The sequence below is a fragment of the Rhinoraja longicauda genome, chromosome 4, assembly GCF_053455715.1.
Source record: "Rhinoraja longicauda isolate Sanriku21f chromosome 4, sRhiLon1.1, whole genome shotgun sequence".
In the NCBI taxonomy this organism is placed as follows: domain Eukaryota; kingdom Metazoa; phylum Chordata; class Chondrichthyes; order Rajiformes; family Arhynchobatidae; genus Rhinoraja; species Rhinoraja longicauda.
This window is the reverse complement of record NC_135956.1, coordinates 82,929,857-82,943,303: the sequence shown is the minus strand read 5'-3', so window position 1 is coordinate 82,943,303 and position 13,447 is coordinate 82,929,857. Positions and strand designations below refer to the sequence as shown.

The 13,447-nt window shown below is 42.8% G+C and overlaps 1 protein-coding gene across 2 annotated transcripts; it reads left to right on the top strand.

Annotated features, from left to right (window-relative positions):
- Positions 1-6,267: 6,267 nt before the first annotated feature.
- Positions 6,268-11,637, top strand: hey1 (hes-related family bHLH transcription factor with YRPW motif 1). 2 transcript variants are annotated; one of them, XM_078398729.1, is made up of 6 exons: positions 6,268-6,466; positions 7,174-7,287; positions 7,995-8,070; positions 8,192-8,275; positions 8,626-8,707; positions 9,669-11,637. In XM_078398729.1, coding segments are annotated over exons 1-6 (939 nt in total). In that variant the 5' UTR covers positions 6,268-6,464; the 3' UTR covers positions 10,250-11,637. The 2 variants fall into 2 exon arrangements, with proteins under 2 accessions (XP_078254855.1, XP_078254853.1); XM_078398727.1 differs by lacking the exon at positions 6,268-6,466 and adding an exon at positions 6,660-6,677.
- Positions 11,638-13,447: the final 1,810 nt, after the last annotated feature.

The window sequence follows — 13,447 nt, the reverse complement described above, 5'->3', positions numbered from 1 at the left end:
AGCGCCAGAGACCCGGGTTTGATCCATACCTTAGGTGCTGACTGTATATAGTTTGTACCTTCTTCCCGTGACCGTGAAGGATTTCTCTGGGTGCTCCGGTTTCCTCCTACACTCCAAAGACGTACACGTTTGAAGGCTAATTGGCTACGGTAAAATTGTAAATTGTCCCTAGTGTGTGGGATAGTGTTAGCGTTAGTGTATGCGGTGATCATAGATTGGGCGAGGACTCGGTGGGCCGAAGGGCATGTTTTAATTAGATTTAGAGATACAGCGCGGAAACAGGCCCTTCGGCCCACCGAGTCCGCGCCGCCCAGTGATCCCCGCACATTAACACTATCTACACACACTAGGGACAATTTAAAAAAAACATTTACCCAGTTAATTAACCTACATACCTGTACGTCTTTGGAGTGTGGGAGGAAACCGAAGATCTCGGAGAAAACCCACGCAGGTCACGGGGAGAACGTACAAACTCCGTACAGACGGCGCCCATAGTCAGGAGCGAACCTGAGTCTCCGGGGCTGCATTCGCTTTAAGGCAGCAACTCTACCGCTGCGCCACCGTGCCGCCCTTATTGTCACATGTAGGTAGGCACAATGAATACATACAATACACAAAGTACACATAGAGGCGCCACGTGTCTGGCACCCACAAAGTTACAAAATGACTCATTAATGTCATGTTGGTCCCTCTTCGATCTCGGTGGCCCACCCTCTCGCCAGGGTCCGCGCTGTATCTCTAAAGTCTAAAGTGCTGGGTGACAGTGAGAGTTGGGCCCAGACATGTGGGAAGTGGCCCGTGCTTTCCAGGTTATCATTGTAACACTTCATTGTTGGGGCTAATGGGATGTAGCAGGGGCAGGTTTTGGTGGAAGGGTATGGCAGCATGAGACTCTGATGTTATTAGGTTACCTGTCCATTTCATGGGGGAATAGGTGTTGGTGATGTGTGGGTGGGGAGAGATGGTGGCATGTGAGTCTCCAGCAGTTACCATTTCCATTTTTAGGTCTCTGTCTTTCGTTGTTACAGTGCTTGGAAAGATTGATTTCCACAGGTTTGGTAGAGTATAAGCTCCATTTGTACTTATAGATGGGTGCAGGCGTGGTGGGGATGAGATTGTTGTGGGTTATATTTAAGAAAACGACTAGATAGCTCACTTACACCAGCCTTGGAAAATTGAATCCTCCACAACGTGCTTCATGTGAGCTGTTAATTCAAGAAAGCTCTGATCATAACATGAAGTGAAAACAAATGGCGATGTGGATAATCTCTGGCTGTACGCTCTTTCCTAGGAGGAAAGGAAAAAGGTAGAAACCAAAATTAATGCTACATTAAAAAACTATTCAGTTGTAATCTCTGTCTTGGTCTTGGTCTTGGTTCTTGGTCCTCCAAAATATTCCAAATGGGATTTAAACTGGAGGTGGAGGAGTATGGACTTAAGCAAGAAGGGCTTTTTGGAGAAGAAGAGCTGCCTTAAATGTAGTTGTGTCTGGTTGAGTAAACTAGTAGGGTGAAGACTATTCCATGCTTTAATTGTGCGAGGGAAGAATGAATTGCTATCCATATCTGTCTTGATAGCTGGTATCTCAAATTGAATCGAATGCCCTCATCTACTCCTGATAGGTTTGTGTTTGGTGTAGATGTGGTCATCTATGTCGAGCTGACCATTTAACATTTTGTAAAAACAGGTCAAACGGTGGGCTTTACGTCTGTCTTGGAGAGTGTTCCACCCCAATGAATCTAGAAGTTCGGTAACACTCGCTTCTCTCTCATATGTATTTGCAACAAAACGAGCTCCCTGTCTTTGGACACGTTTGATGGAAGAAATGTTTTTATTTGTGTACGGGTCCCATGCTGCAACTGCGTAGTCCAAATGTGGTCTAACAAGGGGGAAGTATAACGTCTCCTTAATAGAAGTTGAACAATGATAAAAGTTGCGCCTCAGAAAATTTAGGACACCTGTTGCATGATGAGTCTGACCATTCCAATGTAGATCGTTCTGTAATTTGTTGCCAAGGTACTTGGTCTGTTTGTGCCCACCTCCCTCTGCCCATCCCACAGAACGCAGCCCTTGAACAGAATTAGCCTTGATGTTGATATCTTCCTATCAATTCAAAATATTTTAACATTTTACAACTATGGATTTTTAAGCTTAAGGAAAAGCAGCAGACCAATTAGAGTGGTACTTCCTAGAAGTAATTACATTTCTCTCTCAATTCACAGATTTGCTGCACTCCTCAGCTATACATTTAAACACCTTTGCTCTGTTTTCTATTCTACCGCGGCACTTTCACCTCTCTGTTCTTTTCCACGCTGATGCCCTTTTTCCCAATCCCAATGTTCAGACCTGCATTCTTCCTTCATCACCCCACTTCTTTTGAAGCTGTCATTCTTTCATTTCACGCAGACCCCTTTGCTTAAACTGACTGCTTCCCACCTCCCGGCCACAGCCTCATTCTTAGCATTTACATTTTTCCGCTCCCATTCATTTCTTCCCTCTCCTTCCATTTCCTGCTTCCCTTTGCTTTCCACGGTCATCCATTCTCATCTTTCACTTCACTTTATTAACAGACTCCTTCCTTTCCCTGCTCACTTACTGCTGTCTATTTCACCCCATCCGCCAGCAAGAGCCCGTTTGCTGAACAGTATAAACAGGAATTCTCCTGAGTGCACAAGTTCCTGCTTACAAAATGTAGCAAGAGAATTCTTTCCACTATTGGCAGGACCTTTGCACAGTGGCGATGAAGGAAAGGTGGAGGGGGGGGGGGGGGGGGGTGATCCCATCTCTATTAAAGGCAGAAGTGAGCACTGTTAAAGAGAGAAAGGCCAGGATCTGATTAACTAGCAGACAGTTACTTGCAGAATGGTGCTGAGAGGGGCTGTTTTTTGTTAGCAGACACTGTTGCACTGTCAGCAGAAATGCTGGTAGTCACCATATAAGAAAACCTTTTCAGTTAGAAGGATTCTAATGCCAAGTTCTCCAGAGGTTTTAAAAAAAATCATTTTCTCATTATCCTAATTATCCAAGAATGTTCATTCTATATTCTCTATCCTAAACTTTAGAACAGATTGCAGAAGCCACAGGGACACCTATTTCTGTTATCAATTTCTAGGCCTTTTCCTCCCATGCTCTTTTTGTCACCATATAATTACCCCCTCCCCTTATGAAAGATAATCTTTGACCCTTGGATGGGTTTTCTGCGATTGTTTGCCAAGAAAGGAACCTTTAACAAAATGACTTGTTTGTTTAAGACTTAATTCACCATCCACTATTGAAGAATATGCCCTCATTAAAATGCAAGCTGTACAAGATATAAATTATGATTGAATAAAACTTTTTTTATTAAGTTATAAGTTAAAACAGACTTTGAAAGATTACTGGTAACATGTGCAATTAACAACAAGTTTAGGCATTCAAAGTTCATATTGCTTGCACAAGTGAGAATAAAGGATAAACATTTAAAATATATATATATATAAGCAATTTGTATAAACTCAGTTGGCACCCAAATCTGACAAACAGATTTACAGGATGCAATTGGAAACTTCAAGCTCAAGGCCAACAGAAGCAAAGTTGTTAAGCTTTGAGAAGAAAGGCTTGCTCAGTTCTTGGCAAACCTTTGTCGTGGTCTGAATTTACTGACAGTCTTCCAGGAGCAATTCTAACTTCTGAACTCTGAATTGTCTCGAAAACTGCAACTTCTGGTTGTAACTTTTTATTCCTTGTTACTGAGACCATTTTTGTGAATATTGTTGAGATGTTATCACTCCACATTTCTGCCGTGCAACACAGAAAATAAATAGATAGATGTTATGAATGCAATTCAAAATATTTCATTAGCATTCAAAGTAACAATGAGTTTATTTCTCACTTCATCATAGGACTAAAAAGAATTTTGCTAATGATTTAGGAGCAAAATTTTGAAAGCATTCAAGAATAAAGAACAAGGCATATTTAAGCGATGTTTAAATATTATTGTGTTGACAGGCCGTAGTTCATGTCAATAAAAAATTGATCTTGTGTACAATTCAATTAAATTGTTATGAATAGCTGGCAGATTATTATTTCTTTGGATTCAACAAAAATGGTAAAAATCCCCTCATTCCTATCATAGCAACTTCTTCACTGTATGGTAAAGTTAAGCCTTCATACATTTTCGTCTTAGCTGCTGGGCCTATCCTCATTATATTATTTCCAGTGACAATAGCTAATGATATGTTATTCATATACCCTACCTAAACTAGAATGCTCATATTTTTATCATATATTACCTGTGAAATTGAGAATGCTTATAGTTTATCCAAACACTTGTATACACTGGAATTCAGAAGGATGAGAGGAGATCTTATCGAAACGTATAAGATTATTAAGGGGTTGGACACGTTAGAGGCAGGAAACATGTTCCCAATGTTGGGGGAGTCCAGAACAAGGGGCCACAGTTTAAGAATAAGGGGTAGGCCATTTAGAACTGAGATGAGGAAAAACTTTTTCAGTCAGAGAGTTGTGAATCTGTGGAATTCTCTGCCTCAGAAGGCAGTGGAGGCCAATTCTCTGAATGCATTCAAGAGAGAGCTAGATAGAGCTCTTAAGGATAGCGGAGTCAGGGGGTATGGGGAGAAGGCAGGAACGGGGTACTGATTGAGAATGATCAGCCATGATCACATTGAATGGCGGTGCTGGCTCGAAGGGCCGAATGGCCTCCTCCTGCACCTATTGTCTATTGTCTAACACTATTATTCATTGCCTGAAGCATTTTGAGGGCATGATCACTTCCTATACTAGCGGTTCTTCTGAAATCTTGGATAGACGGTCTGGGATTTTCTGGTGTTGCATTTGTCTGCCAGCAAACTCTGCCATTAAAGTTAATTTGTGGTGAGTCAAGACCGAGCAAGCACAAACAGGGCAGACCCCCCCCCCCCCCTAGCCTATGTCAGTCGTACATTAGAACTTGGACTGCAGCTCAGCTGAGCCCAGCTCACCAGGGGACCACCCATGAACTCTTGGACATCTCAACTACAGGGGTTTATGGGCAACAGGACTTATTTTACCTTTGATCATCTCTGCATAATTCTACCAACTTATGTTATTTAGATTTACACACGAAGATTGCCTAAAGACCGAAATGTCTATGGCACGGTATTTCTAATAAAATAATTGATTTATCGGAAATTTGATCCACTCTAAATGGTTCAATGCATAAATGGAAGCTGATGTTGTAGAACTCAGTGAGTGCCACAACTGAGGCTGTCAACTCTGAGGTGATCGTCAAATATCCCATTCCACAATTTCAATGAAACACATGAGACTTATTCTCTGCTTTTATTCTTTGTGGCCAGGTGAATATTCGCCCTTCAAGCAACATTGCCAAGTCATTGGGCAGAATCGACTGCCGCATTTCTCACAATACAAAGATGACTGCAAGAACTCCAACAAAATGCAAATATTTCTTCCTCTTCAACTTTCTTTACTCGTGTCGTGCTGAAAGCTGCCCGCCTGCTCTTCCTCAGGCGCCATGGTTAAGCTGCCAACTCAGGTCAGCCGATCTCTTTTCACGGATTCTGCCTGCCTTGCTGAGTTTTTCCAGCACGCTCTGTTTTTGTGTCAGATTTCCAACGTCTTTGTTTTCGAATTACAGTTGAAACTGTGATGCTGCAAATCGCAAACGTCTGTCTTTAATGACCCGTGCAACCTTTTTTTTAATCGTGCCACGACTTTGCACGTAATGTAAGCATACGAATTCCGACAAAGACATATTTGCATTTCCTCGCTATTCCCGGCGTGCATGGCTATATAAATACGGGCAGGGTGTTGCACCTCATAATCTTTGGAGGATGTTGCACTTCATCTTTGGGCCCCAGAGCATCTTGTGCTTCTGGGTGAATCATGGTTTCTAACTGCTGTTTTGATCGGCTAACTGATTTATGCATGGAGTAAAGTTCTACATTGCATGGAGTAAAGTTCATTTGTGCATTGCATGGAGTGAGGTTCTACAGAGCATGAAGTAAAGTTCTGCATTGCATGGAATAAAGTTCTGCATTGCACGAAGTAAAATTCTGCATTGCATGGAGTGAGGTTCTACATTGTATGAAGTAAAATTCTGCATTACATGGAGTAAAGTTCAATTCTGCATTGCATGGAGTGAGGTTCTGCATTGCATGGTTCCCATCGCGTAACTCTTGTACAAATGAAACTGGAGAAGAGAAGGCGGGGGTTGCGTTGCCTTTCTGTCTGCCTCTCTCTCTCTCACACACACACACACAGCAGTGCGGATGTCGCTAGACAAAACGAGTGGTGTGAGTGAGCTGGGCTGGTGCAAAGTGCACAATGAGTGGAGGCAGGGTGGGGAGGGGCGGCGCTGTTGCTGCTGCTGCTGGAGTTGGCTGGCGTGCCTCGGAGCGGGCTAAAGTTACCGTTCACACGGTCGGCCGCAGACCGACAGTCGCCCAGGCCAATTGCTTCTTTTCATGTGAGCGCCGCCCGCCCGCCCGCCGCAACTTTCCCACGACCCGCGCGTGTGGTGACGGCGGAGCGCGCGGCCCCGGGCCAGCGGTCTGAACCAATGGTCAGCAGCAGCTCCTGGGGGAGCGCTCCCCCAGTGCAGGGCCCAGCTGTCAATCACCGGTCCCCCCATCTCCATCCCCGGAGCGCGAGCCCCAGGCCAGCGGTCTGAACCAATGGTCAGCAGCAGCTCCTGGGGGGGGGGGGGGGGAGGGGGGGGAGCGCTCCCCCAGTGCAGGGCCCAGCTGTCAATCACCGGTCCCCCCCCCATCCCCATCCCCGGAGCTCGAGCCCCGGGCCAGCGGTCTGAACCAATGGTCAGCAGCAGCTTCTGGGGGGAGCGCTCCCCCAGTGCAGGGTCCAGCTGTCAATCACCAGTCCCCCATCCCCGGAGCGCGAGCCCCAAGCCAGGGGTCTGAACCAATGGTCAGCAGCAGCTCCTGGAGGGGAGGGGGGGGGGGGGGGGGAGCGCTCCCCCAGTGCAGGGCCCAGCTGTCAATCACCAGTCCCCCATCCCCATCCCCATCCCCGGAGCGCGAGCCCCGGGCAAAGGGGGCGGCGCGAGCTGGCGGGTCAGCGGAGGAGTTGCTAAGTGCAATACCGTGGGAAAAGCCAGCAGTCTGCTGCAGGCAGCCGAGCGGACAGTAACTGCTGCAAGCTCCATTAATGTTACAGGGCACACGGGAAAACAATTGCACCAAGCATGAAGAGAACTCACGATTACAGCTCGTCGGACAGTGAACTGGACGAAACGATCGAAGTGGAGAAAGAAAGCGCCGATGAAAATGGGTAATGCTTCATGTTAGTGGAATCTTAATAGGGATGATAGAGTTTGTGCTGAAATCTGGAAGTTGAAAAGATTTTATCTGGGGTATTTTAATTGTGGAAATGTATTTTAACTGGAGTATTTTAATTGTGGACATTGGAGTATTTTAATTGTGGATATGTCTTTTACCTGGAGTATTTTAATTGTGGAAATGTACTTTAACTGGAGTATTTTAATTGTGGAAATGTATTTTAACTGGAGTATTTTAATTATGGAAATGCATTTTAACTGTTAATTGTGGACATTGGAGTATTTTAATTGTGGATATGCATTTTAACTTGAATATTTTAACTGGATATACATTTTAACTGGAGTATTTTAACTGTGGCTATGCATTTTAACTTGAATATTTTAACTGGATATGCATTTTAACTGGAGTATTTTAATTGTGGAAATGCATTTTAACTGGAGTATTTTAATTGTGGAAATGTACTTTAACTGGAGTATTTTAATTGTGGAAACATTTTAATGCCAGGCGTTAAGACGATTATAAAATTATTGCTACGCAAAATGAATATTTCATTTCTGTTGTGTTGCGTCTCAGAATTTATTGGTTTATTCTTTCAACGGACCCCGGGCTGCAAGTTTGCGACTGAGGGAAACTTTACTTTTGCAGAAGTTTTGCACCTGTGTTAAAATGCTGATTCCGATTTACTGGATTGAATTTCAGGAACTCCAGCACGGCCACCGGCTCCATGTCCCCCAGCACCACCTCCCAAGCCCTGGCCAGGAAAAGGAGGCGCGGGGTAAGTTTCACACAAGAAACACCATCGCTCTCGCTGCGTGGAGTCCGAACAAAAAAAAATGCTCACACGTGTCCTGCCTGAATAATTCCAATTTTTAAAAAAAGCCCTCTCTTTTACCTAGATCATAGAGAAACGTCGCCGGGATCGTATTAATAACAGCCTGTCTGAACTGCGAAGACTGGTGCCGAGCGCTTATGAGAAACAAGTATGTGAAATCTTTTCTGAAGAAGGGTCTCGACCCGAAACGTCACCCATTCCTTCTCTCCCAAGATGCTGCCTGACCTGCTGAGTTACTCCAGCATTTTGTGAATAAATCGATTTGTACCAGCATCTGCAGTTATTTTCTTATACTGTGAAATCTTTTTAATTGTTAATTATAAGATGGCCTAGAACAAAATCAACTAAGTTGCTTTAGAAAAAAAGTTATTTAAGTATTTCTTAGATTGATATAAAGCTGATTTACAATTTTAAAAAAAAGCACCGGTGCAATAAATACATCGTGCATTTGAACAGTCAATTTCAACCGAGTTTAATTGTAGCCACCTCTGTTGGCAGGGATCCGCCAAACTCGAGAAAGCAGAAATCTTGCAAATGACTGTCGATCACTTGAAGATGCTGCATGCGGCCGGTGGCAAAGGTAACAGTTTTAAATATATATACATGTCTTGTATACACTGACTACTTGAAGAATGCTGGACCCACATGCTGAAATATAGGCTCTCGATTGAAATGGAAGTAAATATTTAGTTCCTAACTTGTTCCTGTAGGGCTGTGAAGAACTTTAGAGAATAACTTCCTAACTCATAACTCAAATGTTTCACCAGTTTGATTCACCCGCCTCAGTTTGACTGTTTATAAATTGAGCGAACGTTTACATATTTTATATAATTCCGGGAACTCACATTAATTTTTTTAAAAAACAAGTGCTTTTAAGTTGAGTTTATTTTGATTTGAACTTCGTTAATGTAGACTAGCTGAAAATTAGTCTTGGATGGAACGTAAAGATGTTCTAAAATCTTCCATTTTATCCAAACTGCTCTAATTTATTCCTTATTAGCTCATTGCCTATTTTGTCTGATTTTGCAGCTATGACTTTTTTCCCCATGTTACCATATTTAAATGTAAATTATTGTTATTTTAAGAATTGTGCAAATGGGATTTCTCTTGTCAGAAAGGCCCTTTGTGAGGAAAGCTTCAGAAGAGTCTCCAGTAGTGGCGTCATGTTTAGATTTTTTTATTTTTAGATTTAGATTCTACAGCGCGGAAACAGGCCCTTTCGGCCCACCAAGTCCGCGCCGCCCAGCGATCCCCGCACATTAACACTATCCTACACACACCAGGGACAATTTTTACATTTACCCAGTCAATTAACCTACAAACCTGCACGTCTTTGGAGTGTGGGAGGAAACCGAAGATCTCGGAGAAAACCCACGCAGGTCACGGGGAGAACGTACAAACTCCATACAGACGGCGCCCGTAGTCAGGATCGAACCTGAGTCTCCGGCGCTGCATTCGCTGTAAGGCAGCAACTCTACCGCTGCGCCACCGTGTTTACTATTGTATTTCCAAAGTAAAACATGTCTTCTTTGATTTTCTAGGTTATTTTGATGCTCACGCTCTGGCCATGGACTACCGCAGCCTAGGATTTCGCGAATGTCTGGCTGAAGTAGCTCGGTACTTGAGTATTATCGAAGGCCTGGAGAACTCCGATCCTCTCCGCGTGCGCCTGGTCTCTCACCTCAACAACTATGCATCTCAGAGGGAAGCTGCAAGTGCTGCCCCCCCAAGCATTGGACATCTTTCCTGGGGCAATGGCTTCAGTCACCACCCACATCACCATCTGCATCCGCTCCTGATGCCGCAGGTTGTCCATAACAATAGCACTGCGGCTTCAACAGAGCCTCGCCATCAAACCAGGATCGGAGCTTCCTCACACACTGACACATCTCCACATAGGGTGGCTCCTAATTGCAGTGTCGGTCCAGTCATACCAGTGGTCACCTCCTCCACCAAACTGTCCCCCCCTTTGTTCTCAATGTCATCCTTATCTGCATTTCCTCTGTCTTTCAGCACTTTCCCCTTGATTTCTCCCAGTACATTCAGTTCATCAGCTCAGACTCCAACGAACCACATTGGCAAGCCCTACAGACCCTGGGGGACTGAGATCGGCGCTTTCTGAAGACTGTTCTGAAGGATTTTCCTTCCTTAAACTGACAGAAGTAGTGACTGTGTAGCTTAAACTCAGCTGAGCTGAGCTGTTGTCAACTTTACTGCCCTGGAATGTTCAGGACATTCTTTGAGTTTACTGCAGGTAAATAGTGTATAACTTCACAGTCTGAAGTTCTGTGAACCCAGCTATCTAGATTGCCTCTTTAGCTCATAGTGTTATAAATAATATTCATAATATTTTCACGTGAGCGTTTTGATCCGTTCATTGTTGAAGTGTTCTACTTTCAGTTCCAAGGTTCGAGAATTTCATATTACTGTTGAGATTAATCTAAACAAGCTGTCTGCTACTTTCTGTCATGTCTTGAGAAGTCTTTTCAGACATCTTTATTATCAGCTTCCTCGAAGCTTTGAGTATAAAGTTATTCAATTTTTAAAGAAGTCTAATATAAAAAATTGGATTAAATTTATTTGTCTTGTCACTTAAATCCTATCGTTTACTCCCAAAAAAGAATAGTTAGTAAAGTTTTAGAAAGGATACATCTTTTAAATCAAGTCAAGCTGTTTACCAATATTAATAAGAAAGTTGGATTGCAAAGGCGTGTGTGTCTATTTGCGTGTGACTGCGTGGGTATGTTTGTGTGTATGTGTGTGAGGTTCCTGTGGACAATGTGTACATTATTGGGTGTGCGCGCACATGCATACATGTATTATGTTGCTCATGTGTCTGCACACGTGATAGCTTATTTGTATGGATGTACACATGGGTGGGTGCACATGAGGGTTGGTTTGTGTGTGGCAGAGTATGTGTTTGCATGCATGAGTTGAGGTTAGGATATGCGTTCTGCTTATTAGGTTGGTTTAAACGTTGTCTGAAAATATTAACTTACTACCCTTCAAATATTTCAAACAGCAATCTCTATAATCGACAGTGACATCCTACATCTATTTATTATGTACTGCATCTGTACATGAGAAAATATAAAGTCAACATTACACGCCTTAAACACATTAAAAGCTAAAACAAGAAGGTCAGTTTGATAAGGTCAATATGCTGGTTTCTTTAGTTAGACAATAGACAATAGGTGCAGGAGTAGGCCATTCGGCCCTTCGAGCCAGCAACGCCATTCAATGTGATCATGGCTGATCATTCTCAATCAGTTTAGTTACTAAATAAAGTGCTTAAGTAATGTAAATTTTAATCTTTACAGTGATATTTTATATTTTATGTTGCTTAATGGAGCGAGGACAAATCAGATTTCCAGTGTTGTTTCTGTGAGTACATTCCAGTGCTGAAGCCATTCATTTTTGGAAGGTAAAGCAAGGTGTAGTGTTGGCTTACTGTGTTCTGATGTGTGTTGACAATACTAAACAGAAGAAATAATAAACTATAAGTGCAATTGAAGATAATTTCTTGTTTGCGTGTCTTCTTTACCAAGACTCATTAAAGCTTGCAACCCCTGATTGTGAGTTTGAATTTATTTAATCCGGTGTAGAAAACCTTGGATTTCCAGGTTTCATTGCATTGATGGAAACTTCCATGACTCATGCAATGAAATCCACATTGACCACTTCCAAATCAGTTTATTTATCAATATCAGTCATTTTTTAACTCTGCAGTAGGACCAGTTTGAAATTGCTTTTACTTATTTCTGTAAGCCTGCCAAGTTATAGATGGATATATGTGAGGGGGGGGGGGGTTGATTATTTCCCTAATCTGTATCTAACTCGCCTGTTTCCACCTATCACTTGCTACTTTGTCCCACTCCCACCTCTTTTCCAACTTTCTCCCCCCACCCACCACAATGAATCTGAAGAAGGGTCCCAACCCAAAATGTCACGTATTTATTTTCTCCGTAAATGCTGCCTGACCCTCTAAGTAATTGCAGCATCTTGTGTTCATAGTCAGCAAGGCTTTGTCCCTGTTTGACTGATTAATTTTTTCAATTAAGTGATTTAGTGTGTTGATGAGGGTAATGTGGTTCAAGGAGTGTACCTGGGCTTCAGTAAGGCCTTTGACAAGGGGGGACTGGTCAAAAGTGAAAGCAACCATGAGACCCAGGGCAATTTGACAAAATGGATCCAAAATTGTCCTTTCATAGGAAGCAGACGTAATGTTTGAGAGTTGTTTCTGCGTTTGGAAGCAGGAAGTGGTGAATTGCCGGAATATTCCAATACCCTTGTTTTCTGTGTACGTCAGTGATCTGGTTATCAACGTAGGAGATATGGTGAGAAAGGATAACATGGACGTTGATGAGAGCATTGATAATGGAGGAGTGTAGTCTTTGGCTACACAATTATTTTGATGTCTTTGAGAATGACAAGTTGAATTTCATCCTACGAATTGTGAGATGATGTGTTTTCTGAGCACTAATAGGAGTGGGATATATACATTGATTAGTGGAATTCTTAGAAGTACTGAATGACCAAAGGGATCCTGGTGTACATGACCAAGAATGCATGATGACAGCAGCACAAGTTGGTAAGGTATTTAAGAAGATACATTGGATACTCGTCTCTATTTGCTGGGTCATAGAATATAAGAGCAAAGGAGTTATGGTACAGCAATAGAAAACCTCAGAGAATTGGGAGTGCAAGGAAAGAGGGGAATTGGTGGTAAAGAAGATTAAAAACAAAAAAATTGAGGTGAGATGAACTTGCTGAGAACATTCTTGTCCAACTTGCTGGCAATAGTCAGCATCTAAGAGAAAAACAGAGCGAACTACACCATAGTCAAGGAACGTTTGTTATCAATGAGCTTGAAGGTTTAGATAGTTTGGAGATAGTTTAAAGATATAACATGGGAACAGGTGCTTTGGCCCACTGAGTTTGTACCGATCACCTGTTCACATTAAGTTCTATGTTATCCTACTTTCTCATCCACACTAGAGGAAACCTACAGAGGCCAATTAACCTACAAACCTACATGTCTTCGGGATATGGGAAGAGACCAAAGGACCTGTCACAGGGGAAATGTGCAAAGTTCACACATCGGCTTCTAAGGTCAGGATCGAACCTGGGTCTATGACGATGTGAAGCAGCAGTTCTACCAACTGAGCCACTGCACTAACCATTGATCAGAACTATTCAATGTTGTTTATATAAAGAATTGTCTTGCACTAATGTGGAATATTGCTGGGGAATGGGACTTGGAGATAGAACTGATATAATTGTTAGCCAGGTATCATGGAAGAATGGTTTTATTGGAAAT

Bases quoted from the DNA above. Each gene is read 5' to 3' on its own strand.
- hey1 (XM_078398729.1), top strand. The intron at 7,288-7,994 runs GTAATGCTTCAT...ATTGAATTTCAG, and splicing joins GAAAGCGCCGATGAAAATGG to GAACTCCAGCACGGCCACCG. The intron at 8,071-8,191 runs GTAAGTTTCACA...TCTTTTACCTAG, and splicing joins CCAGGAAAAGGAGGCGCGGG to ATCATAGAGAAACGTCGCCG.